This window comes from Anolis sagrei, chromosome 5, assembly GCF_037176765.1.
Source record: "Anolis sagrei isolate rAnoSag1 chromosome 5, rAnoSag1.mat, whole genome shotgun sequence".
Lineage (NCBI taxonomy): Eukaryota > Metazoa > Chordata > Lepidosauria > Squamata > Dactyloidae > Anolis > Anolis sagrei.
In genome coordinates, this window is record NC_090025.1 from 26,549,099 (window position 1) to 26,576,788 (window position 27,690).

General features: G+C 38.6%; 1 protein-coding gene across 1 annotated transcript; it reads right to left on the reverse strand.

Moving 5' to 3' along the window:
• Positions 1-4,475: 4,475 nt before the first annotated feature.
• On the reverse strand, positions 4,476-26,985 carry DNAJB14 (DnaJ heat shock protein family (Hsp40) member B14). Its single transcript, XM_060779174.2, has 8 exons — positions 26,575-26,985; positions 18,434-18,608; positions 13,498-13,643; positions 10,381-10,563; positions 9,790-9,884; positions 7,867-7,976; positions 5,934-6,106; positions 4,476-5,037 (listed from the first exon to the last, which is right to left on the reverse strand). The coding sequence occupies exons 1-8, from the start codon at positions 26,705-26,707 to the stop codon at positions 4,913-4,915; spliced, it is 1,140 nt and encodes a 379-aa protein (XP_060635157.1). The 5' UTR covers positions 26,708-26,985; the 3' UTR covers positions 4,476-4,912.
• Between the last annotated feature and the right edge of the window lie 705 nt (positions 26,986-27,690).

The window sequence follows — 27,690 nt, forward strand, 5'->3', positions numbered from 1 at the left end:
CAACTCCCAAATTTCAAGGTCTATTTTCCCCAAATTACACCAATGTTCACATCTGGGCATATTGAGTATGCATGCCAAGTTTGCTCCAGATCCATCATTGTGTGAGTCCACAGTGCTCCCTGGATGTAGGTGAACTACAACTCCCAAACTCAAGGTCAGTGTCCACCAGACCCTTCCAGTATTTTTCTATGTGCCAAGATTGGGTCAATTCCGTCGTTGGTGGAGTTCAGAATGCTATTTGATTGTAGGTGAACTATAAATCCCAGCATCTACAACTCCCAAATGTCAAGGTCTATTTCCCCCCAACTCCACCAATGTTCACACTTGGGCATATTGAATATTCATGCCAAGTTTGCTCCAGATCCAAACAGCCGGTAGGGGTCATGCTGTTCGGAATTGTGGGAGTTGAAGTCCAAAACACCTGGAGGGCCCAAGTGTGGCCATTCCTGGTGTAGATGGACTCAAGCTGGAGAGTCCAGGCAGTTCCTTGCCTACCAAGAAGCTCCACTGGATCCAAATTCCTTGCAGCAGTAGAAGAGACTTTTTGATTAGTAGAGCAGAAAGAATAGATCAAACTCATGAAGAGTGGTAATTAAAATTGTGACTATTCACAAACACATATTGTAGTTGAAAAAGATGAACCACAACAGGAATGCAAATAAACTCTTTGTAAATTGTCTCCTTTTTTTATATTCAAGTACCTGTGACAGAACTAGAGAATCAGATAAAAATGTTTTATTCACACCGAAAATAATTTTATTTTGATACAAGTCTGATATTACATTAGGTAAATTACAAATTAGATTTTTAAAAATCTAACATTACATCTACAGTTAAATAACATATATTTTTGTTAAGATGCCAGTCTCAATTTCATAGAATTTCAATTGCAGGGTGTCTGTTATAAACTGGCAAAGCATGATTCACAAATAGATCTCTCATCCTATCAGCCCTTCCAAAACTAACACTGAAGCCCTTTCCAGTTTCTAGAGCTGTCATGAGACACACATGACAGTTCAATTCCTAAGCACTTGCTTAAAAATAACTCTTATTATTGCCAATGTCAAGTTATGCTTGTAGAGTCTGACATGTTTCATGCAATCCCAAGAAATTAGTAGTCACTATCAGAAAGTCATCCATTGACAGCAATTGTTCTGAAAACATCATTTGTCTGTAGGGCATTGATAATTTTTTTTTTTTACAATTTATTAAGTGCAGGAATGATTCTGTTTATTTTAATGTACTTGGGAATCACATTGCACATGGACATTCCTTTCTTGTAAAAACTAGAAAGTCTTCCTTCACAGTGCAGACAGTTTTGGAATATATCTTATTGAGAAAACATAGGCTAAACATCAAGAACTGCACCAATCATTTCAGTCTAATGGATCAGCTTCTCCATCAACTATATTCAGTAAGATGAAACTCTGTTATGTTTCCACAAAACCCCATCAAAGACCATTAAAGTTTTTAAATTGTGGGCCACTAATGGATTTTAAAAATGTTTATTAAATAATGACAAGGTGGCTTTCTTGTCTCATAGGAAACTAATTTCCAAAGTCAACTTGTTCTTACAGATTCAAAGAATCCCACCTCAAAACGTAAAAGCTCAATGAATTGTCAAAGGCTTTCATTTTCATGGCCGGAATCACTGGGTTGTTGTGAGTTTTCCGGGCTGTATGGCCATGTTCCAGAAGCATTCTCTCCTGATGTTTCGCCTGTATTTATGGCAGGCATCCTCAGAGGTTGTGAGGTCTGTTGGAAATTAGGAAAATGGGGTTTATATATCCGTGGAATGTCCAGGGTGGGAGAAAGAACTCTTGTCTGTTTGAGGTAGGTGAAACTTTCAATTGGCTACCTTAATTAACATTTAATGGCCTAGCGGTTTCAAGGTCTGGCTTCTTACTGCCTGGAGGAATCCTTTGTTGTGAATTAAAACATTCACACCTACTTCAAACAGACAAGAATTCTTTCTCCCACTCTGGACATTTCACAGATATATAAACCCCATTTTCCTAGTTTCAAACAGACCTCACAACCTCTGAGGATGCCTGCCATAGATGCAGGCAAAACGTCAGGACAGAATGCTTCTGGAACATATCCATACAGCCCGGAAAACTCACAACTCGGCACAAAAGCTCCTTTGAAGATGTAAACTTCTTGTGAAACTTTTTAATAGTAGAGCCCTTTTTGGATCATTGGAGGATAACATACACATAGAAACAAAAGCATTTTGAGGGGTTGCAACCTGTGGCAGGTCCCTGGGAAACAAAATTACCCTCTATTGACAAATGTATTTGGTGGGAAACACTGAACACAGTACATGATTACTTGGAGCTAATAAAAAGGTCATCTTTAAATCATTAATGCTGCCCACATTAACATATTTCAGATCCATGTAAGTTCTACAATTTTGAAAGCTACCATAAATTCATGTGTTCTATAGAACTTGAAAGCCAAAAGGGATTTCATCTCCACTTGTGATTCACCCTGCTGGACACTTCTTTCTCTGCAATGTATGAAGTCTCGCAGTAACACTTCAGCCCCTAAATCCACTGTGAAGTGACTGAACCAGAAAACAGACACAAACCGAACTGGAAGTGGTTAGGAGTCCCACGTCAGTTTTTAAAACCTCCAGTTGAGCAGGGAGATGGGAGGACAAGCAAAGCTCTGGTTCCTGGATGCTTGCACGAGTGAAAATACTGGTATATTCTATCTTTTTTATGAGGTATTGGGGTGAGTGCAAATAATAATAATAATAATAATAATAATAATAATAATAAAACCTGGGGGCTCAAAAGGCTCCCTGGGCCTACTGGAAAAGAAAGTTAAGTAACTATTACTTGTGATATTGCATATAACATTTTATGTAAATTTAAATTAATTTTAAAGTGAATTTTGCAAATTACACAATCCTGTAATCCACAAAATAAACTAAAATCATGGAATTTGAATATAGTTGCTGAGTGATGTAGAGCACAGGAAATCTGCTTTGCAGATGATTGTAGGTGTTTAAAGAATCTTATATACAAATTATTCAGTATTGCTTTGGGTTGGAGCCATAATTGGGCCGAGGAAGTGATGAATGAGAATAAGAACAATTGATCTGCTCAATTATTGAATCTGCTTTTAAAAAACATTTTAAACATTCTTTACCCAACTGAGGTTACCTGTGCAACTCACAGCCTTCCCGTTCTGTGGTTCTTTTCCCTCTGAAACACATTTCAGATATACATTACAAAAAGTTTATACAAAAACAGTTGTAATTTAGATCGTGGCACTGAAATCGTGCTGTAGGCTTCCAGATAGGCCTTAAGTATGCACAGAAGTTTGGTTTAACATAAAAACTGTGTCCAAGAAGTCCTATGAATCAAGGGAAATTGATCTCTTTAGAAATGTTCAATCTATTTTTTAAAACTTACCTGTATGAATTAGACAACACTGAGATTTACTACAGAAAAAAGGTAATATATTCTTACCTAAATTAAAAATTCTGACAGAAGCTGAAACAACTCTGCAGGCTTGTTCTATGTTCTAAGATAATTCACAGTTGCTACCCTTGACAGCAATTAAAACTAAAATTAAAAAAGAATTCAGAATTTGATGTGCAGTAGCTTACAAACATTTGCTAAAATCCTCATTTTTCAGGCACCAGGTCTGCTATGTTTTAGTGTCTTGAAAACTGCACATTGCATTTACACTAACAAAAGTGACTACATGCATATTTCTTATACGAGTCCTCAAAATCTAAACCCTTCATTACATTCTTGCTATTCAACGCTCTTTATAAACTTCCATTCTGCACACATCCGGACTGAAACACCTGTTCTGTGACTTCTTAGCTGGGATGATTGGGCCAATGTGAAGTTCCAGGTACAACTAATAGCAGCATTTCAAAACAACCTGAGAATCAACAAAATGGTTCAAAGGCACAAGGCTTAAGTCCAGGAACAACTTTCTTGAGCAGTCTGATATCCAGGTTAACAAAAATGCTAGGCTGCCAAACAGCTATTTATAAAATACCAAGCTGCTTGCAGATTTACAGCATAGGAAATTCCATGCCTTCCATGTTGAAAGAATTTGCAACTCAAAATGTTAAAAGGGTGGGGGATGCAGCAGCAGTGTGGTCTTTATTATGCCAGGTTTTCTTTTTAGTGTATCAGAAGAAGCAGCATGCTAAATGGAATGTTTGTATATTTCAGTTTTAGGGTGACTATATTTCACTCAGCAAGAAATAGCCTGGTGTGGATTTCTCCACTGTCACTGCTTAGATATGAAGTGTTCAAGCTGCAAGAGGAAAATGCTGGCATTCTGGCAATAAACCGGTTTAATCAAGCATTTTAACTTTAAATTAACATGGCCTACTAAAAAAAGATACTAAGTTTCTTCAACATAGAATTGTATGCAAAAAAGTTGCCTGTTCCTTTCGGTTCCACATACTTGATACTTAAATAAAGAATGATGTAGTCATATCATTTATTCCATCCATGAGATTAAAAGCTTTAATGACTCTAAATATGCCTTAGAGATTTTAACAGTTTTATATACACACTAGTGTTTTTCCCCACACATATTTACATGGCAAGTATTTCAGAAGGAAAACCATTATGTTTACATTTCTACAAGTGGAGCTAGCCAATCTGAGTGGCTTCTTCCTTGTAGAAGAATTCACAGAAGCATTGGGAGTAAAATTCAAAGAACAATTCAATGATGTAAACAAACCTTGTCATATATTTCAGACTAAGCAAAGAGGCTAGTAAATGATATTGGAACTTCAGGATAAGGTTTTTGGAAACAGCTACACAGTAGTTTTACATCCCTCTTTTTTAGCTGTCATGACAGAACAGTATTTCCTCGGTTTACAGGTTTTTTTCTTTAAACACATAAAGATTGTGTACTTCAGTGCAGTAGCTCATCCTCCTCGATAGAGGCTGGTCAATCGTTCTAGTTCTTTGCAATTATCCATAGAAATGGCTTCTGCTTTCCTTCGAAGTCGTTCATCTCGGTACACTTTTGCTGCATATAATAAATCTGTTTCTTTAAAAATAAGAATGAAATGTGAGAAAGACTTAAGCACCGTTACCCCATACTTCTGTATTATATCAACACTAAATGAAAATAATTAAAATCCATGTACCATCTTCTGAAGAGTGCTATCCTGGTATGAATCATGAAATACCAGTTCTGTCCTCCTCCAATTAATGCCATTTCTCCAGAAGTATGGCATACTTAATGGCAATGAAAGCCTTTGAAAGATCTAGGATAACCTTAGGTCTCCTTGACTATCTATCTGCAAAGGATACCTTGAAGTTTCAAGAAAGTTTTTGATCCAAACCAAAGGCTAATATTCAAAACAGATATTTAAAAAATCGGTTTCAAAGTAAAGTAAAAAAATAATATACATGTTCAGATCACAATTTCTTTTGTTTTGTTGCATAAATTTGTGTGTGTTACATGGCAAGTATTTCAGAAGGAAAACCATTATGTTTTAAGGTGGCAGATATTTTTTCTCACAAGTTTCTCATCAAGAATTTTAATATGTCTTCCACCTTTATGGGGTGGGGTGGGGTGGGGTGGAGGAGATCAAGGATTCAAAATGCTGCAAGTGACCTTTACAGCAGCCTTATGAGGGAGCTCAATATTATCATCCCCATTTTGGGAAATGGAGATGACCAAGAGAAAAACCGCTTGCCTAAGACCACCACCTGTTATCATACCTCAACTTGGATGCTACACTACTACTGGCTCTGCAAGCTCTTGCTATATGTAATATATTATAACATGTGAGTATGAGACTAGTGGGGGAGGTGAGAATAACCCCAGATTTGACATGACAGAAGTTATCTTCCCTTTTCCAGCATCTCTTGTATAAAGTAAAGCATTATGCTTATATTTGAAAAAAATATTAAATGTCTGCTGAAAGTTCAACTTACTTTGCTGTCTTTCTTTCCAACAGTTATTTCGGATGTTTGACACATAGTCTTCTTCCACACTCTTTTCTACCTTCTGCAAATTTGGACCTTTGTATTCATTTTTAAAGTCTTTGTTGACATAATAGGGAATGCGCAAGTTTTCGGTCTTCATCTCAATGGTCTGCCCTGAACCTCTGTAAATAAATTCCATATTGACTGTTGGCTGGTGTGATTATTACAAACTCAGTGATCAATAAACAAAGGTCAGAAAACAAAATTATACGATTTTAAAATGTAATATGGGTAGTTACTGTAAATAGTTCTTTACAAACATGTTACCCTCAGAAAATATCCCCAAGATCTCTTTGCGCATACCTTTGATAATACCTATAAATACTGTTTACTAATTCACAGAGCCAGTTGCTCTTGGTGCACTAGTATTTTTGTGAAAAAATGTTTATTCAAAATATATATTGTACATTGAATACACTTTACTCCACCTTTCCTTAAAAAGAGCTTAAAGCAGTGTAAAATACATAGGCCCACTTTTATTCTCTTGACAATCCTGGGACAGATTGGACTGGGAACAGCTTGATTTAAATAGTCCATATTCACCAAGTAAACTCTGGCTGAATGCACAAACCTACAAGCTGTTCCAATTTGGTGGTAACAACAACAACAACAACTATTTATATTCTGCTATCACTTCCCAGTGGGACTCAGGAGTGGCTTACAAACCAGCACATATTACTGATATAAAATACATAAAATACAAGTAAATACAGGTAAAATATATCAACATTAGTAACAACACAATATCAAGACATTAACAAAACTTACAACAGTAAAACCCAAATTAATTTAGATAAAATATTCAATAAGAATACAGTGATAGCAATCAAAATGGATAATACTAGATTCCACGTGACATAAAGTGCCAGAGTCAGTTTGTTTGGTCAGCTGATGTCTTAGGCATTGTCAAAAGCCTGCTTAAAAAGCCATGTTTTTAGCTTTTTCTGAAAACATTGCAAATTAGGGGTTTGCCTAATTTCACTGGGGAGGGTGTTCCAAGTGGTACCTTCCATAAGTATCACACTGCAACTTCCATGCTATACAGGAGGTGGCAAAAACTGAACTCCAACACACCTAGAACACACCGGCTTTGGGACTGCTACCTATTAAACCACTTTCATAAAATTGAGAAGGGACGGATAACAAACACCAGCAATGTTAACAATCACAGAAACGAAGAATATAACAGGAACCACTTTCTAAGCTACCTCAAAAGTTAATAGCCTCCTCACTGTAGTCTTTGTGTTTGGTTTTCATATACTCTTTTTCTCTCCTTCATGTCTAGTTTGCCAAAACCTTTTTGGAACTTGTTATAATGCAGTAAACATTTCCCTAGGTTTTACTGCTACTGTTTATTACAAGAGCCATATTAAATATTGTGAAGGACAAACAAAGGTCACTGTTACTCATAAAAATAAGGGATAAGTACAAACTACCATAGGGGTTAATACTTTGCAGTTCATCTTCTGAACAAAGCTTTGGTGGTAGAAAACTATCTGATAATGGAAACAACCACATTAATTCATCAGCTTTGGAAATTCCATGCTGTCATGAGTTCTGAAAGACTACTGTTTCATGAAACCAGATATTGGCTAGCCATTAGCACCACTGTCTTAATAGACTTTAGTAGAAAGAATTATTAGAAGTAAAAGAAAGTAATTTTTAAACAAATCAAACAAAAACTGCACATAAAATTTTCGTTCCCCATTATTGCCACTCACATTTCATTTTTTTTTTGCAGAGAATTTACCCAACACACTACTACACATTAACAAGTGGGAATTATCATGAGACTCAAGACTACTTTAAGGTTCAGACACATAACTCAAGTAGCATAGAACGCTGATTGATTCCCACCTCCCACCAGACTAGAATCACTTACGATCTTGGATATAAGGAATAAGGAGGATTAGACACCATCAGCTGGCTCAGCAAAGAGACAAGGATCAGCACAATAATTGGCATTAGCTGAATGAACATAGAGAAGCCACCCTGAAAAATGAAACAGTTGGACAAAATATTACTGGTTTTTTTAGTTGAAAGGAAGATAACTCTTGTCATCCTGCTGTGCCTTAATCAACAACTATTTCAAATCAAACCCCTATCTAACCATAACTTGAAAACTTCCAAAAGAAGCCATGTAACCTAACCAAGCATGTTGTATCAATTATCTTTTTTTTTTTTGCAATGCAAGACTGGTTCCCTATCTATATCTCTATTTTCTGAACTTTGAATTCCATTCATTTTAGCTAAATAGAAAATATTTTGTGAAATTTTATCTCAAATGGACTAGATAAAGATTTATGAATTAAAATGGACAGCATGTTTTGACGTAATTTTGAATATCACATACTTTAAAAAATATACTCTGGGCCCCCTTTGTTTTGTTGTTTATTTTGGATTTTTTTTGTAGATTACTATCTCCTGTTTTTGCATAGAGGCTATTTGAATATCTTGCATTCTATAAATCTTAATTTTGATTTTTGGTAGGCCAAACATGTCTATACTCCTATGCAACGAGGATATAAAACCAAAATGAGAACTGCCATTTCTAATTACTTACATTTCAATATGGAGGAGTCCCTTATTAGTAAATCAGTAGCCATCTGTTCATTTAAAAAGTAATGTCCTAGTTTACAAAGCTGATGTTAAAGGCGGCTGATATTACCGTTATCCATTGAAAATCTGCTTGATGCAATTTAGGGTAACTTTTTTTTCAAGATTATAAAGTGCAACATCTGTAAATGTTGTACTTCAAAAGCAAGCAAGTGCAAGTGTTCCATCATGGTGTCACCTAGACTAATTTACACTACAATGCTATTAGGAACCAATCACACATGGAATGTGTCCAGAGGAGGGCGACTAAAATGATCAAGGGCCTGGAGAACAAGCCCAATGAGGAGCGGCTTAAGGAGCTGGGCATGTTTACCCTGAAGAAGAGAAGGCTGAGAGGAGATATGATAGCCATGTATAAATATGTTAGAGGAAGCCACAGGGAGGAGGGAACAAGCTTGTTTTCTGCTTCCTTGGAGACTAGGACGTGAAACAATGGCTTCAAACTACAAGAGAGAAGATTCCATCTGAACATGAGGAAGAACTTCCTGACTGTGAGAGCCGTTCAGCAGTGGAACTCTCTGCCCCGGAGTGTGGTGGAGGCTCCTTCTTTGGAAGCTTTTAAACAGAGGCTGGATAGCCATCTGTCAGGGGTGATTTGAATGCAATATTCCTGCTTCTTGGCAGGGGGTTGGACTGGATGGCCCATGAGGTCTCTTCCAACTCTTTGATTCTATGGTTCTATGGAGGAAAACAAGGCTTCTTTACCTTTAAGAGTTGAACAAAAGCAGTGTACTTAGCTCCTCATTCACCTAGCCAACAATGGGGGGGCTGGAAGGTGGCTCCTATCCCTCAATAGGTCAAATTATGTACCCATTGGTCCCTAGTGAAGCACTGGCTGAAACTTGTTATTTCTGACCAGAGACGGACAATTCCACTCCCTGCTAACCCGCACCAATCTGGGGGATAGCATGGCAAGAATCCTCTTCAGACCGGATGTTCCCTATTTCTGATATGAAACACCTCTCTACTTGCCTGGGAATAAGGTATCATGAAAACAGTGAATCTTACATATGATTCTACCATTACTATTGCTACACATAATATTAAGATTTTAACTTTTTGTATCGGATTAATATTAAGACATTGACTGACTTAATCAAGCTGCCCAGCACACTGCTTTTTAATTTTAGCCCAAGGAAGAATATCCTAGAAAAGTCAAGAATAATTGCATAACTGAAGGTAAACGTACATCACCCCTTTCCTCTTCTCTTTCATGTCCACTATGGCGATGCTGATTATGATGACTGTATCCAGACCGTCCATTGGAAAAGGAATGCACACTACCTACAAAAGAAGCAATATTCAAAAGCACATGCTGAAAAGGGGAAATACACACACACAATGAAAAAAAAAGATTTCACCATACTCATATGGCAGTAACATCATAATGTAATGTGTAATATAAAACAAGATAAGCATTGTTTTGCCCTTTCAAGAAAAATATAGAACTTTTGGTCGGGGGGGGGGGGGAGGTATCTTTCACTGGAGCTTAGTGGTTGGTGGATGAGATAAGTTTTCACAAACCTCTTCTTCAGATCTGGGAAGGGTCAATTAAGTTCCACATTATGTAACTCATGGGAATTATGTTCTCATCCTATGGGAACCTTCCCAGTATCATCCAATATTAGCAAGCAACTATAACTACAGTGTTTACAGAATGTTAAGCAGACTAGGTGGTAAAAATAATACTACAGTATAATTGGTAAGGGATAAATTTAAGATTAAATGGCAGTAGGAATTTGACAATAGGTAATATAATTCATTTCAATGGGTAAATTACCTGTTGGAAAGGCCCCTCCAAAGAACATATTGAAAAGGTCTTCTGGAGTGATATCTGCTTCACAGCCCCTGTGGAAGTTAAATCTACCATTGCCAGGATGGCTGCATTGTTCTTCACCACCTGTGAGATCATACTGCTTTCTTTTTTCTGGATTGCTTAACACACCATACGCATTTCCAATCTCTGAAAAGCAGAACACCACAGAGCAGGGCAAGACATTTAAAAAATCATTTAAACACACCAGGAAGCCAAGAAAATCTCTATTTTATTCCAGTTCTTTTTATTTTTTTCTTTATTTACTATCCTACAAACGTTTCTCTCTTGCTTCTCTGCCCTCCCCTTTTCTCCCCCTGTCCCTATCCTTCTTTTTTTGCCTATATATCTATATCTATCCAAAGCTTTGATTTTTATTTCAACTGTATTTTTAGAAAAAACGTGTCTTAAATAAAAATTATATTTAAAAAAAATCATTTAAACATTTATATAAGTAGCAAGTGAATGGCAAATTGCACTTGCATTCGGTCGTGATCAGACATTCAGCTAGATAGATTGCACTCCAATGCACATTCGTAGTAATATGTATGGGAGTTACTATGTGCTACATTGTTTTAAAACAATCACATTTTGTCCTCCATTTTATTTTGCTGTGAAAACAGCTGGGAACATAGATAGATGTATACCCATAGTAACAAGATCAACAGGCAACACAGTGCAAAGGTTCCTCATTAACATGTCCATTGTCTCTTAAAGCATGTGCAATCTTGAACAAACCTATAAATCTGTCTATGCCAGATTTTGGCAACAGATTACTCAGGAAAAGAGAAAAGCAGCTAAATGTGGTTGTCTGTAAAAACAGAAGATTTTTGGAAGAAAGTATGGTGCTCTCAATTTCTGAACAGTATTCGAAAACACTTCCTCTTCTATTCCCTTCCAGGAAAGATTGTAAGTGAAGTTAATGGGCAAGGGAAAGAGATGTACACAAGCACGTGGACAATTTAAACAGAAATGAGGAAACCGTGAAAAAGAACAAAATCTGGCTACCAGGGGAATTCCAGACAAGAATCAATTAGGGCCAGCTAACACCTCCCAACAAAGGAATTCCTCAGGCAGCAGTCAGCCATGTATTGAAGTTACAAGGCCATTAAATGCTAACCAAGGTGGCCAGTTGCAACATTCACATTTGCCTCAAGCAGACAAGAGTTCTTTCTCTCACCCTGGACATTCCACAGATATATAAACCTCACTTGCCTCTGAGGATGCCTGCCATAGATGTGGATGAAACACCAGAAAAGAATGCTTCTGGAACATGGCCACACAGCCCGGAAAACTCACAGAAACCCAGAGATGTTGCTAATTTCTTTTTTTTCAATAAGTAAAGGGATTTGTTTTTAATATACAGTCTCTCTTACTCCTAGAACCCAGTAAAAGCCATTCAAAAATCTTTCAAACCACACCCTTCATTCTGGGATACATTCTTCCCAAATACTTTCAGAACCTCCTGTGATTCTTCATTCCAACTACAAGTAGGTGTTTTTTTTTTTAAGTAACAAGGAAATTTTGTTTTGCAAATTGACTGATGGAATAGGCAGTTATGGACACAGGCCTCTTACTTTTCTCTTGTTATTTCAGACCCTCCTTCCTTCTGCAGTCCCACTTGCCACTGGGTTCTCTCTCTGAAGCCCACATTTCACAACAGAAAGTACAAAGGAGGAAAGATGGCTCAGAACATTTGCACCAAACTTCATTTATTTGGGGAAAGTTTTCTGTAAATAGATACTTCCCATGCATAGGTAGGACACAACAGAGAAGGCAAGTCAACATTTAATTTAAGAATAAGACTTGCAGTGAACTCTGGGTTATGTGGAATAACATAAGCTATGGTTTCAGTCCTTTGCCATTTTTCTTTCTACTTTCAGTATGGGTGGCAGCATGCTGCACTCAGTTGGTGGAAACACACTTCTATATTCCTGTTAGCAGAAATAACTTTTGGCTTCCAAACCTAAAGATAAATTATATGTTTCCTGGCCACGTAACTAACTGTACAGTTGCTGTTTGGGGTTGCACTTTATGAGAAAGGTGGAATATCAATAAAACAGAATCAATTTAATAAATAATAATCAACCCATGTTTCTACAATACAGGCTGTTCACAAATTACGAACAAGATAGGTTCTATAATTTTGTTCTCAAGTTGAATTTGTTTGTAAGTTGGAACAGGTAACTCTAGCCAAAGATATACATGTTTAGCTTTGGACGGCATAAGAGAGGGTTAACACCCCTGTGATGTTTGTTTTGCTGTCTGTGCCCCTATTCAGAAGATTTCATTTCATCTTCTGTCTGGTGACAAAATTTCAGTGGAGACACCTTTTCCCCATTATAACCCTTCCAGGAGTGAATTCCCCCCCTGAGGGGGAAAATTCTCTCACTGTCATTTGTCTCTCCCATGTTCTTAATTATGAGTCATTTGTAACTTGGAAACCGCCTGTACATCCTAAATATTGCTGCCACCAAACAAACAATAATATGGCCTCTTTCCGTCACATTTTTCACCATTGCTTTGCCAACTTGATTAAAAGGTTCTGAATGCACTGGGCTGCAACCAAATAAGCAGAACCAGAACCAAAATGGCCACCAAAATTGGTATGCTTCTCAAGAGGGCTGTGCAGTCAATGCTAGAATAGATGGGTTTTAAGAAAGTTTCAGGCTTTTGTCAGTAGAAGTGGTAGAATATATTTGGACTTGGTTTCATTTTTTTCACACAATGCTCTAGAGTAGTGGTTCTCAACCGGGGGTCCCCAGATGTTTCTGGCCTTCAACTCCCAGAAATCCTAACAGCTGGTAAACTGGCTGGGATTTCTGGGAGTTGTAGGCCAAAACACCTGGTTGAGAACCACTGCTCTAGAAAGTCAACAGCAGCCCTCCAGGTGTTGTAGGACTACAACTACCATCAACAAGGACTGTCATTTCTCTACCCTAGTCTAGAATGCAGAAGGGTATCTCTGGATCAAACCTGCTGTTAAAAAAGGATATAGTTTTAACAGATCATCCTCAGTAAAAGATGAACAACTTCTTCCCTGAATTTTCTCTCAACTACAAAAAATGAATAATGAAATGTTACTTTTAAAAGCTTCTGTTGCTCCTGGTGCATGATTTTTGTCTGGGTGGAACTTCAGAGCAAGCTTTCGATAAGCTTTCTTCAAGTCTTCTTCGCCGGCATCTTTGGACACTCCAAGAACTTCATAATAATTTTTACATTTCTTTATACTGCAGAGGAACAAGAAGTCGTTTTTAGAATACAAAGCCTTAGATGAAAAACCAAAAACAACTAAGCTTCAGAGCACAACTAAATGTTATTTTTTATGTTTTCTAAGACTATACAATTAGTTTCACCTAATACTGCTACCATATAAAAGACTATGATGTGTACTTGTCTTCATGCTTACTTTACTCATCATACAACTGCTCATGAAACACACTCTCTGTTGATATGCATGTGTATGAAGACTATTTTTTTTATTTCAGCAGAGTTCTTAGAAAACCCCTTTGCTACTAAATGCAATTTATTAATAGTTTATACAAAACAGACACATTACAGTTAACAAAGTAGTGTGTTTCTAGGCATTATTTCTTTAACAGAAAATTTGGTACCAGAGGCAGAAATAATACAAAAAAGAATAGATTCACATACGATAAAAAAGAGCAAAACTAATGTCCAGGTCTAGTAGGTGTTGCCTAACTGTAAGAATACTTAATTATTATTATAGTTAGGCACTATAGTTAGGGGACTCAGGGCAACTTCCAAAGGAAAATGGCAAACATTAAATGCCAGGATCTAAACATTACAAACCTTCTGGAGACTGCTACAAAGCTTCTTCCAAAATGCATTTATGGATGCTTTTTCCCCTTTCACCAGTCTCCTTATTATTTCCATTTTGATGGTCATACTTACAGAATAATTTTTGATTTTGGGATAGCTGGTGAAGAAGGCTCCCCCCCCCCCCCCCGGGCCGCTTGCTTTCTGTTTTACATGCTTACTAAAGAATTTTCAGGGCAGTTGCTATTTACCTCGTCTATGGTAGATAGGCACACAGTCTGAAGTAGAATTACTATATTAGAATTATATTTTCTCTGAGCTCAAACTTTATTACATTGTTTACTGCAGACACGCTGTTATAAATGAACACTAAAGTCTCTGTTTGGGGGCAGGGCTGAATGAGAACAAAAAGACTTTGGGGGAAAAGGAGCATCTTTCACAAGGATTTTGCTAATTGCAGTATGCTTGCATTCGCATTTAAAACTGGAATTTATTTGAATGGAGCAAAAAAGAAAATTATTTCCCTTTATTTATTTATTTTACTTGTAACTAAATGTTTAAAGCACATACATAATACTCTGTCTTAGTGATGGTCATTTAATTTCTTACACAAATATAGCCTAAGAATTCTCCAAATAAATCATAAATGCTCAAAAATAAAATTAGGTTGAAACATGAGAGTGCACAACATTTAGAACCTTAGCCTGTTGCAGCTTTTCTATTTATAAGGGCCAAATTAGTATCAGACCAGTGACGTAAGCAATAAAAAGGGGCTTCAGACTACAGGAAAAATGTGCTGGAACAGACAGCAAAGCTGGATCGACCAGAGAAGTGATAGCTGTTCATAAGGGATGCTCTCATCTTTTATCCCTCATCAAATATCACTGGATATAAAATAGGCACTAAAAAGTACAGTAACTAACATTTGGCTCAGTTCTTTATTTTGAACTTATTAAGAAGAGGTGTGTTGTATCAGATTGAAGGACTATCTTCTTAAATAAGTATCTTGCTGAGCAACCAGATATCTGTGGGTAACCTCTAAGCTGGACTTGAACATAGTATTTGCTAGACATCCAACAACTGGCTTTCATTTTTTTCTGACACCAATGAGGGTAAACATCCATCTCACAGTGGGACTGGATATATTAAGCTCTGTGGCATGGCAATAGGCAAAGATCGGTAGTGTTTGCATCTTGGGAATTATGTATGAAACTGTGTAGGGATTTCTCAATGGTGCCGCGGCACCAGTAGGCCCTCACCCTCACCCTTCTCAAGGATGCTGCAGACCAGCAGGCCCAGGAGGGCCATGCCATCTCTCTCTTCAAGGCTGCTACAGTATCAACAGGCCCAGGAGGGCCTCGCCATCGCCCTCCTCGAGGCTGCCGCGGCACCAAAAGGCTCAGGGGGGCCTAGCCATCGCCTCTACCAGGCTGCCATGGCACCAGTTGATTTATTGTTGTTTGATGTTTGTTCGTTTTGGCAATAATGTTTGCCACTTTGTTCTTTTGCCTGTAAACCGCTCTAAGTCCCTTTGGGGAGATAGGGCAGTATATAAATAAAGTATAATTATCATTATTATTATTTGCAGATCTTTTAAAGAGAGACTGAATGGTCATCTACCAGGAGTGCTTTAATCATTTTTTTAAAAAAAATTAATCATATTTTTAAAAAACATGTTAGACAATTTGTAAGGTTAACTAATTACCATAACTTCATTACATTATTGTATTCATTTATATCCCGCATTTCTTCCATTTATGGCATTCAACACAGATTATAAGATACTTAAAAACAATCCAGAAACTTCTGAAAGAAAATCTGAATTATCTGCTAAGCAAATAAGCAGTTGAGCCCTATGGCACTCGAAAAGCTAAAAGATCGATAGTGCTGATCCTCTTCATAGAAGAAAGTAGACTCCTACCCAAAATTTGGCAAAGTTAGTTTTCTGGAGCAACAATTTGAACTTGGTTAGGTCAAACTTGATGGTACTGAATCTCTTCCTCACTTTAAGAGCTATGAACAAGAAAGGCACCACTCTAACTTAAGGTGAAGGATCCAATTTATCCCCTCTACCAACAGGATTTTACGAGTATAAGATTAGGCATAAATTTCACCTATCTCCCCATCTGAGCTGCCCCTCTTGCACGCACTCACACACCCTGCCCCAGAGCTGGAGGGACCCCAGATGAATGTAGGGGATGAATAAGATCATATAACACCCCACTTTACTGACAGAAACTTCCTCTTGGCAGACAGAATTAGCTGGATTCCATAGGAATTTAAATACAATTGCACATATTCCTGAGATAGCAGCATTATAGGAACATGGTTCTCCATTTCTTTTCTATGTAGCCATTGTTCATTGTTCTTTACTAGAAAACTACTGTACATTCATAAATCCTTTTAGAAGAAAATCTTACCATACTGCTTAACTAAATGAGCAGCCTTCTGCTCAACTACTCCTACTGTATTTGCATGATCACTCAGTAATTATGCAATCCGTAAAGGGTTATTGCATCTTGCACTGTTGTTCTCAGTTGAGCAAAACTGTTACTGAGCAACACAGTGTTGAAGGGCTGCAACAATCTGGATTTGTACATTCTCCTGAGTATAGAATATCGAATGAAATAACATATTTAAGAGCATGTTTATATTTCTGTTGAGCAAGACACATTATTCAGCTTTCATTAACAGCAAAATAACAGTAGATCTCTTAGAGATCACTTCTGCAATGTTCTCTCAACACTCTTGCCTAGAGGTATTCACAGTAAAGATTTACAGCCACTCAAAGTACTGTGGAATCAGATCTGACATCTCTGTACTGAAAGAGGACATAAAATGGTTAGAATTTCAGGCTGCACCCTCTACTGTCAAGCATAAGCACTAAACGTAGACGTAAAAATGAAAAGGCTTGAGACTACAAAAAGTTATTTCCTTGAATAAAAAAGATAACAAGAGAACCAGTGTGCTGGAGTGATTAGAGTGCTTGAATGGGAAAGTGTGGGTTCAAATAACCACAGACTCATGGTGCTCACCAGCTGCCCTGTGCCAGTTACAACAATTCAGTCAATTTTACCCCACAGAAGGTAAGTGGAGAGGAGGCAGGAATGAGGAATAAGCTTATCCACACATGAATCAAGCCTTTCTGAGGAGGGGCAGGATAAAACAGCACTCAAACAAAATACCCCTAGCTAACTGTGTGGCTAGGTCATGTATACCAATTTTTAAATGCTTGACTTTATAAACACTTAGGTGGGAATTAAGTGGTCTTCAACCTGTGTGTTGCCCTCAGGGATATGCATTGCCCAGAGCCTCCAAATGTCACTGCTGGTCAAATGTGAACTTTTTTCCTGAAGGCCTGCAAGAACAGTAAACCATGCTCAATCCCCCACCCCATGATATTCTAGGAATTTTTCAACAGAAATGGCTTTCAGCTGTGATTTTAAGCACCGAAGAGCCTACCCTAGGGCCAATATTTTCCTTGAGACTCCCCACCTATTTCACCATGTGCAATTTATAATGGATCTTATTCCTCTTACATTCTATGGTGATAATCCACTATATGCTTGATGATCTCACTTTAATTGTTAAAAAATTCCAAAGGAATAGTTTGAACAAACAGTACCAGGTCAGTCCATAATTATTTATCCTACACTGTACATGGTTATGACGGAATAATCTAATTGTAAGGAAATATTTACTGCATAAGCAGATATGACAAAAGTTTCTAATGCATACATGAGGGCAAAACAGAAAATATTTACCCCTAACTTTATAGGACATGCACAGTCTAATTAAGTTAAGCATCTTTCAAGCAGAGAAGAATTCAACAACTTGACACAACCAGTGCCTTTACACGCAGAATTTTCTTAGCCATCACATTTACTATGTTTCAAACTATTCTAAATCAGATCAGACTTCGGCTGATAACACAGTAGTTGTTCACTCAGTCCATGAGAACCTCCTAAAGCTGAAGCCACTTAGCTCTTGCTGCCACTAGTGGCAAGATGGCAAAACCAAAAATGTAACTCATGGTTTAACCACACTTGCGTAAGAACATTCCAACCCTATGCAACAGTACTGTCTTACAAGATCTACTCAACACATGTCATCACAAACTAAATATTCTTAAGTATAGAGTCAAATACAGTGGTGAAATCTGAATGGGACTCTTTAGATAGTACTGATACATAAAGCCCAATTGTGCGGGTAAAGAAGCCACCAGTTTATAGAAACATACCTTTGTACTCCTTCCACTTGATCTTTGGTGTATGTCTTCCCAATTTCACCTGCAGCAGTTGAACTGCTGTCCTTCATATTATTAGGTTTACTTTGATCACTGCTATTTGCTGGTTTTCGACAGTACGCACCAGTCCCAGCAGCACTCCCATTCTTCATAATTGCTTCTAGTAACACTACAGATAGAAAAAAAAACAGAAGCATCATAAAGATAGCTGTTTGTGACACAAGAGATATATAAAATATAGGCCACTATAAAGTAATCCTAAAGATAAAATATTGCCTAAAGGAAGGGAAAAAGAGATTGGGGTTCTTCAAGTACCAGAGAAGAATGTCCTTTCCCCCAGAAAATCAGAGACTGGATGAAGCAGTTCTTCCTCTCAGTCATTGTTAAGAGTTATCTTTCAAGATAATCAACTATAAAAACTAAAAGACAAAGGGATGTGGGTGTCTGTGAATAAGATAGTATCATTCGACAGAGACTGAAAAGTTACGTTCTTTTACACCCCAGAATCCAGTAACAGTCAAAGTTCTTACAAACCTTAAAAAAGCAAAAACAAATAGAATATATTTTCATTCCTACAGTTGATGCCACAATATACATGATGATACAATGCAACCAAATAAGATAAGACTGCTAGCTATACAGGTACCTTTCAGATTTGAAGTATTTTCCATTATTAAAGAAACCAAACGACTGATGTTCCAACCTCACAATTGCCACCCAACAGTTCTAAATCTACAAAATGTGCCTATATTAGAGTTCAAAAATACTTCTTTGAATTGATTAAAACATTAAAGATGCAATATTTAAATACACTAATAATCTGGGAACATTCCTACTGAACTCAGATTCCCATCTGAGATTTAAAATATTTAGGATCACAGTGCCCTTCTCTTGCCAAAACTTGACATTCTACATTTCTACTCCTGACTTTGGTAGAAACATCATTATTATTGACAAACATCATTATTATTATTATTATTATTATTATTATTTATTTACTTTGCTTATATACCGCTGTATCTCAAGCCCGAAGGCGACTCATTATTATTATTATTATTATTATTATTATTATTATTAATATCCTGCTTTATCTACCCAAAGGGGACTCAATACTCACCTAAACCAATTTCACTCTTACCAATACTGCACAGCAATGCTATGAATGTATCAGAAATATCATATATAAAGCTGGTAAGTATGCCTTAGAAATATTGTTTAATATCTAGGGAAAAGTGTGGGGAAAGGGAACATTAGTCATGCGGAGTCAAGAACAAGACAAGTACACCTACTATTTTGAAATGGATTACATTGAGCAACATAAGGAATGAATCGGGTCTTCAGAACATTGATGAACAGTTAAAACCTGTTTCTGGGGGATTGGGAATGGCTGGTTTCAATGAAAGAAACAACCCTCTCTTCTACTGGGATAAGCAAATTAAGAAATAAAAAGAGAAACTAGGGTCACATGGAACTTCAGATTATATACAACTGGGATGAAAGAACAGGTAAGAAAAAATATCCTTGAAAAATATTTGCTGAAATTGCATCAGGCAATTCCAATTTTGCACCATGGGTATACACAGTGAACTGACAGAAATAACCAATCATGCATGCACTAAAAAGGACAAAAAAGTAATTCTCCTATTTGGCCCACTAAAAAAATATTACAGTGATACTTATTCCCTTGATTCTAAGGCAAAGGCCTAGAATCACTCTCATTAAATTAAGTTGATGGATTGAAAGAGATTCTGACTACAAGTTCATCCATTCTTTATCATGCAGATAAGAAAAAAATATCCTTGAAAAATATCTGGTGAAATTGCATTAGGCACTAGAATTCCAAATTTGAACCATGGGTATATAGTGAACTGACAGAAATAACTAATCAGGCATGCACTAAAAAGAGCAAAAAAGCAATACTCCTATTTGGCCCACTAAAAAAATATTGCAGTGATACTTATTCCCTTGATTCTAAGGCAAAGCCCTAGAACTGCTCTCATTAAATTAAGTTGATGGATTGAAAGAGATTATGACAGTAAGTTCATCAACTCTATATCATGCAGCTTATGATTTAAATTCATATTTAGTGAATATTTTTTAAATATGAATCATTATTTGATGATCTAAAATAAGATCTTTTTCCTGCTGATTGATTGATATATATATATATATATCAAACAAGGTAAAGAAATACTGTTTCCATTGCATCTTATCATCAAAATTTGAATGAACTGGAGAGATAAGCCAAAGATTAAACCAAAGATTACATTAAAGCAGACATCCTCAAACTGTGGCCCTCCAGCTGTTTGGGCCTCCAACTTCCAGAAGCCCTAGGCAGTTTGTTCAATGGTCAGGAATTCTGAGAATTGGAAGCCCAAATAGCTGGAGGGCTGCAGTTTGAAGATGCCTGCATTGTCTTGAGAAGTTAACCAATAAATGGAAGTTTCATTCAATTTGAAATTCTATGCAATTTACTGCACAATCCTATGTACACAATTAAGTCTTATGGTTCAATGCTGTGACATTTCTGATTTATTACTATCCTAAGGCAAACTAGGGTGGTTGATTTTAAAGTAGTTATGTTGTGTATATTTATAGTTATTTTATGTCCTGGCATGGAACGCTTGCCATATATATGTTGTGCTCCGCCCTGAGTCCCCTTCGGGGTGAGAAGGAGGGAATATAAATGTTTCAAATAAAATAAAATAAAATAAAAAATCTGAACACTGGACTATGATTCTAGAGATCAGGATTCAAATCCCTGCTCAGCCATGGAAAACTATCGGGTGACCTTGGGAAAATCACACTCTCTTGAGTCCCAGAGGAAAGCAAAGGCAACCCCCCCCCCCCCCTTTGAATGAAAAAGAAAATCTGTGCTAGGTTTGCCTAAGGTCACCGTAAGCTGGAAAGAACTACAAGGCACAAGAAATAATGGAACAACCTATAATGAGAGTTTCTTAGTCAGATTGTTCAGAGAGGCTTACTACTGCTATCCTCTGAGGTTGGGAGTGTATGACTGGCCCACACAGTATAATCCAGTCTTGTTTTATGGCCAAGTTGGAATTTAGGACCTGCTCTCCCTAGTCTGGCAATAAAACCACTACACTGTGCTGGTTCTCAATGGAGCTTAGTTTTTGATAAAGGAGTATATTCTAACCTATGAGAAAGGTGCTTTATTTAATTCAATATAATTCATTTTCAATTAAATATGGAGGATAGTGTTGTTCCTATTTGATTGGATTATTTTTCTGTATTGGTTTTGTGGCATGTTGCAAAGGCTAGTAGTAACTAATGTGAGCTCCTTTAAACACATGATGCAATTTATAAGTGATCAATTTAAAGCACTACATACAACAAAATGACGTGTTATATACAGCAACGTGAGCTATATATATTTTATTGTTCTTTCAAAAAGTTGGAGGATTCAAATGTTTCGTTTATGAAATTGTGACCTCATTTATTAGGTTTTTAATGATCTGAAACAACATTCTGTGAATTTAAAAAATCTGCATATGGGCTCAGTCTGAATGTAGCCTCAATTAACTTGGCATGTTTCATTATTTGAAGCATATGCTTATGTTCCTTCTGTAAAATATGGCCAAGAAATATCAAGTCATGAATTTCAAAAGAGTTTAAAGGGGAAATGTTTCAGCGATTAAAATTAAATGGGCAATAAATTGCTGGTTCTTGTATAGCAGTCATGTAATGCACCCAAACATTGCAGCCTTTGCCTCACAAAGGATTGTTGTTTTAAGCTATGTAACATTTGCAAGGCTTTCTACACAAGCATTTACTACTACCAGCTATCTGTTACAGTATACAGTAACACAATTGCTGATGGCAAATTTTCCTTCTCCAGGAGGCTTGTAATTATAATAGAAGGCTAGGAAACAGATCTTAGAAAGACTACAATACCCCAAAATCCAGAATCCAGAACTGTAGGGTGTTTTTTAAAAAACAAACAAACAAACCAATTTTATAGTTCTATAGAGCATGTTTTTTTAAAAAAAAATTCAGAAGGCAACCACTTTATATTAAAAAGAACCAATTTAACCATGGTATTTATAGAAGACTCGAACAGGAAAGCTGAGAGTCACACATCTGAGATTACAGACATCTAACAGAAGTAGGTCATACTCCTTTACAACAGGCCTTCTTGAAAATTCTGTCTTGGTGGAAACTGTGTAACACCCTCCAGGCGGTGCTAAACTGCAACTCCTAGCAGTCCTGTTCAGCATATCTAATGGAGAAGAGTGCTGGGAGTTGTTCAATAACATCCAGAGGGCTGCAGAATTTCCACAATTGCTGCAGATGATATATATGTATTTCTTTGCTAGGAAGGAGTGTAAAGAACATTGATGTGAGATGCTTAGAGAGGATTTGTACATCTTCCTACCCTGTAAGAGGCTCTTGAAAAGACTTGAAATCTTATAATATCACTCCTATAAATGAATGCAACCTCCCATAGTGCTATTATATGAAACCTTACCTATGGCAACTTAAGAGTAAGTCCCGCTTACTTTTCTTATACAGTTCTGGATACAACTGCATAATCAGCGTGTTTATTGTATATATATGATACTGTTTCTAAGAATGCCAGCAAACAACTCACACATTACCAATTGTTTTCCCTACAACACTATATGGGGGAGAGCTTTGAAAATAAAAAGAAAAGAACTGATGAGAGGTGTTGAATGGTTATTTGGACAGGCTCTTCCATCAGTTCAACAGGCATACAGAGAGGGAAAGATGTCAGATTATCATGACACTCTATACACTCACTCTGCCATTCCTAAAGTCACCAGATCCCATCTGATCTTGGAAGCTATGTAGGGTCAGCCCTGTTTAGTACTTGGTTTGAAGACCTCCAATGAATGTTAGATGCTCTAGGGTAAATTTCTGAGGAAGAAACTGGTAAAACCAGCTCTGAATATTGTTGGATTAGGAGAACCTTTGGAAGTTCATGAGTTTGCCATAAACCAGCAATCAATTTAAAGGCACACTCACTAAGTTTACTATGGCTATCGCTTTGGTTTGCACATTTACAAATGTGACTATCATAAACTAAATGGGTAGTATAAAAAGGAGGAAGGTACAGGGAGAGAGAAAAAGACTAGTTTTATTTCAGCAGCAGCTTTCATGAATATAAATCTACTTCTTCTGATTCCTCTTCCTTCTCATTTTGATGATACAGGAGGCTAAAAAAGTCTATTTCTTTGAAAAGTCATTTCAGATTGCAACTGGGTAGTGTTAAGACTGCAATTCTATCCTCACTCACCTGGGAGTAATCCCCCATTGAATTTCACAGGGCTGAACTATAAGGCAAACATTTTTTGCATCTAACAACCATCAGAGAAACTGTGACATTGTTTATCTAATTATAATATATATGATGCATCTACAATGTCTTCTCTATCTGGGGAGACATCTTCAATGTCTTCTCTATCTGCTCTCCATATTTTGCTGAACAACAAGTCCCAGCATTCCTCAGCACTGGGAGCACAGCAGTGCAGAGTAGTAGCACCACCACTACTTCGGTTTGAATCTTGTTGGTTAGCCCAAAATAAAGAAGACCCACTGGCTCAGATATTGAATGGGTGAGCCATTAGGTAGACACCAGTATGTTCCCATTCATTCAATGGGTCCACAAAACTTTAAGCGAGCAGTAGAATGTAGGCCTATGTGCATTAGTATTAAGTTGCAGAGCCAGCATGGTGCAATGGTTTGAGCTCTGCACTATGACTCTGGAGACTAGGGTTCAATTCTCTGCTCATCCATGGAAACCTATTGAGTGATCTCTGGTGATCTGCAGACTCTCAGCTCCAGAAAAGCCCATTATAGTTTCAACTAAGGGTTACCATAAATCAGGAATGACTTGAAGGCACACAACAACAGCAGAGCCAGTTCCTTGGGAAATGTATTTGTTCCACCCACACGTACAACCTTCTGAATCTCTGAGTTTACCAGGTATGTGAAAGGAGAGGACAAGATGGCAAAGACAGAGATGCCACTATATACAGCAGTGGTTCTCAACCTGTGGGTCCCCAGGTATTTTGTTCTACAACTCCCAGAAATCCCAGCCAGCTTACCAGCTGTTGGGAGTTCTGGGAGTAGAAGATCAAAACATCTGGGGAACCACAAGTTGAGAACTATTGATATACAGCAGTGGTTCTCAACCTGGGGTCCCCAGATGTTTTTGGCCTTCAACTTCCAGAAATCCTAACAGCTGGTAAACTGGCTGGGATTTCAGGGAGATGTAGGCCAAAACACCTGGGGACCCACAGGTTGAGAACCACTGATATACAGGAACATGTTCCTTTCTCTCATGGAGAAGTGCTATGGGGTCCAAATCTACCTCCTGCACACAATCTCAAAGCATGAGTGCACATATCCTGTGGCTTTCCCTTGCACAATGTCTTTAATTATAGGCTGAATATCCCTTATCATAAACCCCAAATACTCCAAATAGTGATACAACTTGTCCCAGAGTTACAAACATCTGACTTACAACTCATAGTTACAAATGGGGGTGAGAAAACAGGGAGTTAGAGAAATCTACCCCTCGGAAGGGAAATTCACTCCCGAAAGAGTGATCATGGGAAAAAGGTGTCTCCACTGAAGCATTATCTCCAATCTTTGTTTCCGCAACAAGCCATTTTTTTCAAAATCTAATTATCTCAGCGAAAGAAAGAAAGGTGAAATCTTTTGAACAGGCACAGACAGCAGAACACACACCACAAGGTTGTTAATTCTTCCCTATACCAAGCTAATATGTATGTATGTATGTATGTATGCATGCATATGTGGGTGAATGTGTGTGTATGTGGATGTAGATGCCTCCAAGGTTATGTAGCCAGCATGACTGCACAGAGTGCTGTTACCTTCCGTCAGAAGCGGTAGACATTGATCTACTCACATTTGCATGTTTTTGAACTGCTAGGTTAACAGAAGCTGGGGCTAACAGCGGGAGCTCACCCCACTCTTAGAATTTGAACCACCAACCTTTCTTTCAGTCAGCAAGTTCAGCAGCTGTGGTTTAACCCGCTGCACCACTGGAGGCTCCATGTATGTGTGTACAAATATATATGTGTGTGTTTATATGTCTAGAGCAGCGGTCCTGAAACTAAGGCCCGGGGGCCGGATATGGCCCTCCAAGGTCATCTACCCGGCCCACACTCAGGGTCAAGTCTGAAACAACTTGAAAGCACACAACAACAATGCTATTTCATCAGCCAAAAGCAGCCCCACACTTCCCATTGAAATACTAATAAGTTTATACTTGTTAAAATTATTCTTCATGTTAGTGTTTTTGCACTACAAATAAGATATGTGCAGTGTGCATAGGAATTCATTCATGTTTTTATCAAATTATAATCCGGTCCTCCAACAGTTAGAGGGACTGTGACCTGGCCCTCTGTTTAAAAAGTTTGAGGACCCCTGGTCTAGAGTTACCCTTAAAAATATACCTGCTCCGACTTACAAACAAATTCAACCCCATAGTACAGTGGTTCTCAACCTGTGGGTCCCCAGATGTTTTGGCCTTCAGCTCCCAGAAATCCTAACAGCTGGTAAACTGGCTGGGATTTCTGGGAGTTGTAGGCCAAAACACCTGGGGACCCACAGGTTGAGAACCACTGGAATAGAGACTAGGGAATTGTCTGGTAATCCTAGGCTGAAGCAATCCAAAAAACAGGCATCCTTAGCACCTGCATTCAGCTGTATTCTTATGCCAGCAGTCCAAAGGACAGCAGAAGCTTATGACCAGCTTAAGCTTCACAAGAAAGAAGATTGAGACAGTTTATAACCATCTTGTAGGGAACTTGGGGGTGCCTGTAGTGGCAACAGTTGTTGCTTGAGGGCTTCACGACTGCAAACTTTGGCGTCCAAATTTATTATTTCCTAAACTGTTTATGAAAAAGCCTGCAGGCATTCCAAATAATAATAATAAAAACATTAAGGCCTGGGCACACTTCGGCCCTCCCTCCCTTCGGGTGTTTTGGACTTCAACTCCCACAATTCCTAACAGCCTACCGGCTGTTAGGAATTGTGGGAGTTGAAGTCCAAAACACCCGAAGGAAGGGAGGGAGGGAGGGCCGAAGTGTGCCCAGGCCTAGGTGAAAGGGGAGAAATCGTACCCTTGGCGGCCTGTGTCGGGTAGAGCCTCTGGGCCTTGTGGAGGAAGCGCTGCGCCCGCTCCCGGTTCCCGGCCTCCAGGGCCTCCCGGGCGATCCCCAGGCATTTCTCCGCCTCGTCGCGGTTCCCTTCCATGGGGGGCTTCTCCTGACGCGGCTCCTCCTTCCGCCGCCGCCTCCGCCCGCCGCAGCGCAGAGAGAAGGCGCCTGACGGGGCCAGAGCGGCGAACAGGGAGGAAGGCAAGAGAGGCAGGCAAGAGAGGCTCACTTCCCGGCCGTGGCCTGCACCGTCATGGCGCCTCCCGGCTCCTCATGCCTGTCTGCCCACCGGCCCGGAAGCAAGCCAGCAAGCAAGCCAGGCCCTTTGAAGAGGAGAGGAAACGACTACGACGACGACGCCACCGGCCGCGGGGCTCCTTCTGCGCAGGCGCGAGCGCTCGCGCACAAACCGCGCGGAAGCCTCTTCCCCCCCCCCCCTCCTTCCCTCTCCTCGCGGACGCCGTACTTTCCAGCTGCCTTCCTCACTTGACCCGGTTCGAGTCTCGCGCGCTGCAAGAATGGGTGCCTTTCCTGACACGGCTTTTAACTACCAAGGCTGGACGCTATGGAATCCTGGGAGCCTGAACTTTTCCAAGGTTCTGTAGCCTTCTCTGCCACAAGCTATTTATTTGTCGTGTCAGAGCAACCAGTCGATTATATTACATTTCTAACAGAACAAAGCAAGCAAACAGGCAAAATACAAAACTTGTGAGTTTGGTAGTTGGTTAAATGTCCTTTGACCAGTATCTGGCCACTGGTGTTGCTCCAAGAAGGTCCTCCATTGTGCATGTGGCAGGGCTCCGGGTGCATTGCAGCAGGTGGTCAGTGGTTTGCTCTTCTCCACACTCGCATGTCGAGGATTCCAGTCCAACCCCCTGCCAAAAAGCAGGAATATTGCATTCAAATCACCCCTGGCAGATGGCCATCCAGCCTCTGTTTAAAAGCTTCCAAAGAAGGAGCCTCCACCACACTCCGGGGCAGAGAGTTCCACTGCTGAACGGCTCTCACAGTCAGGAAGTTCTTCCTCATGTTCAGATGGAATCTCCTCTTATAGTTTGAAGCCATTGTTCTGCGTCCTAG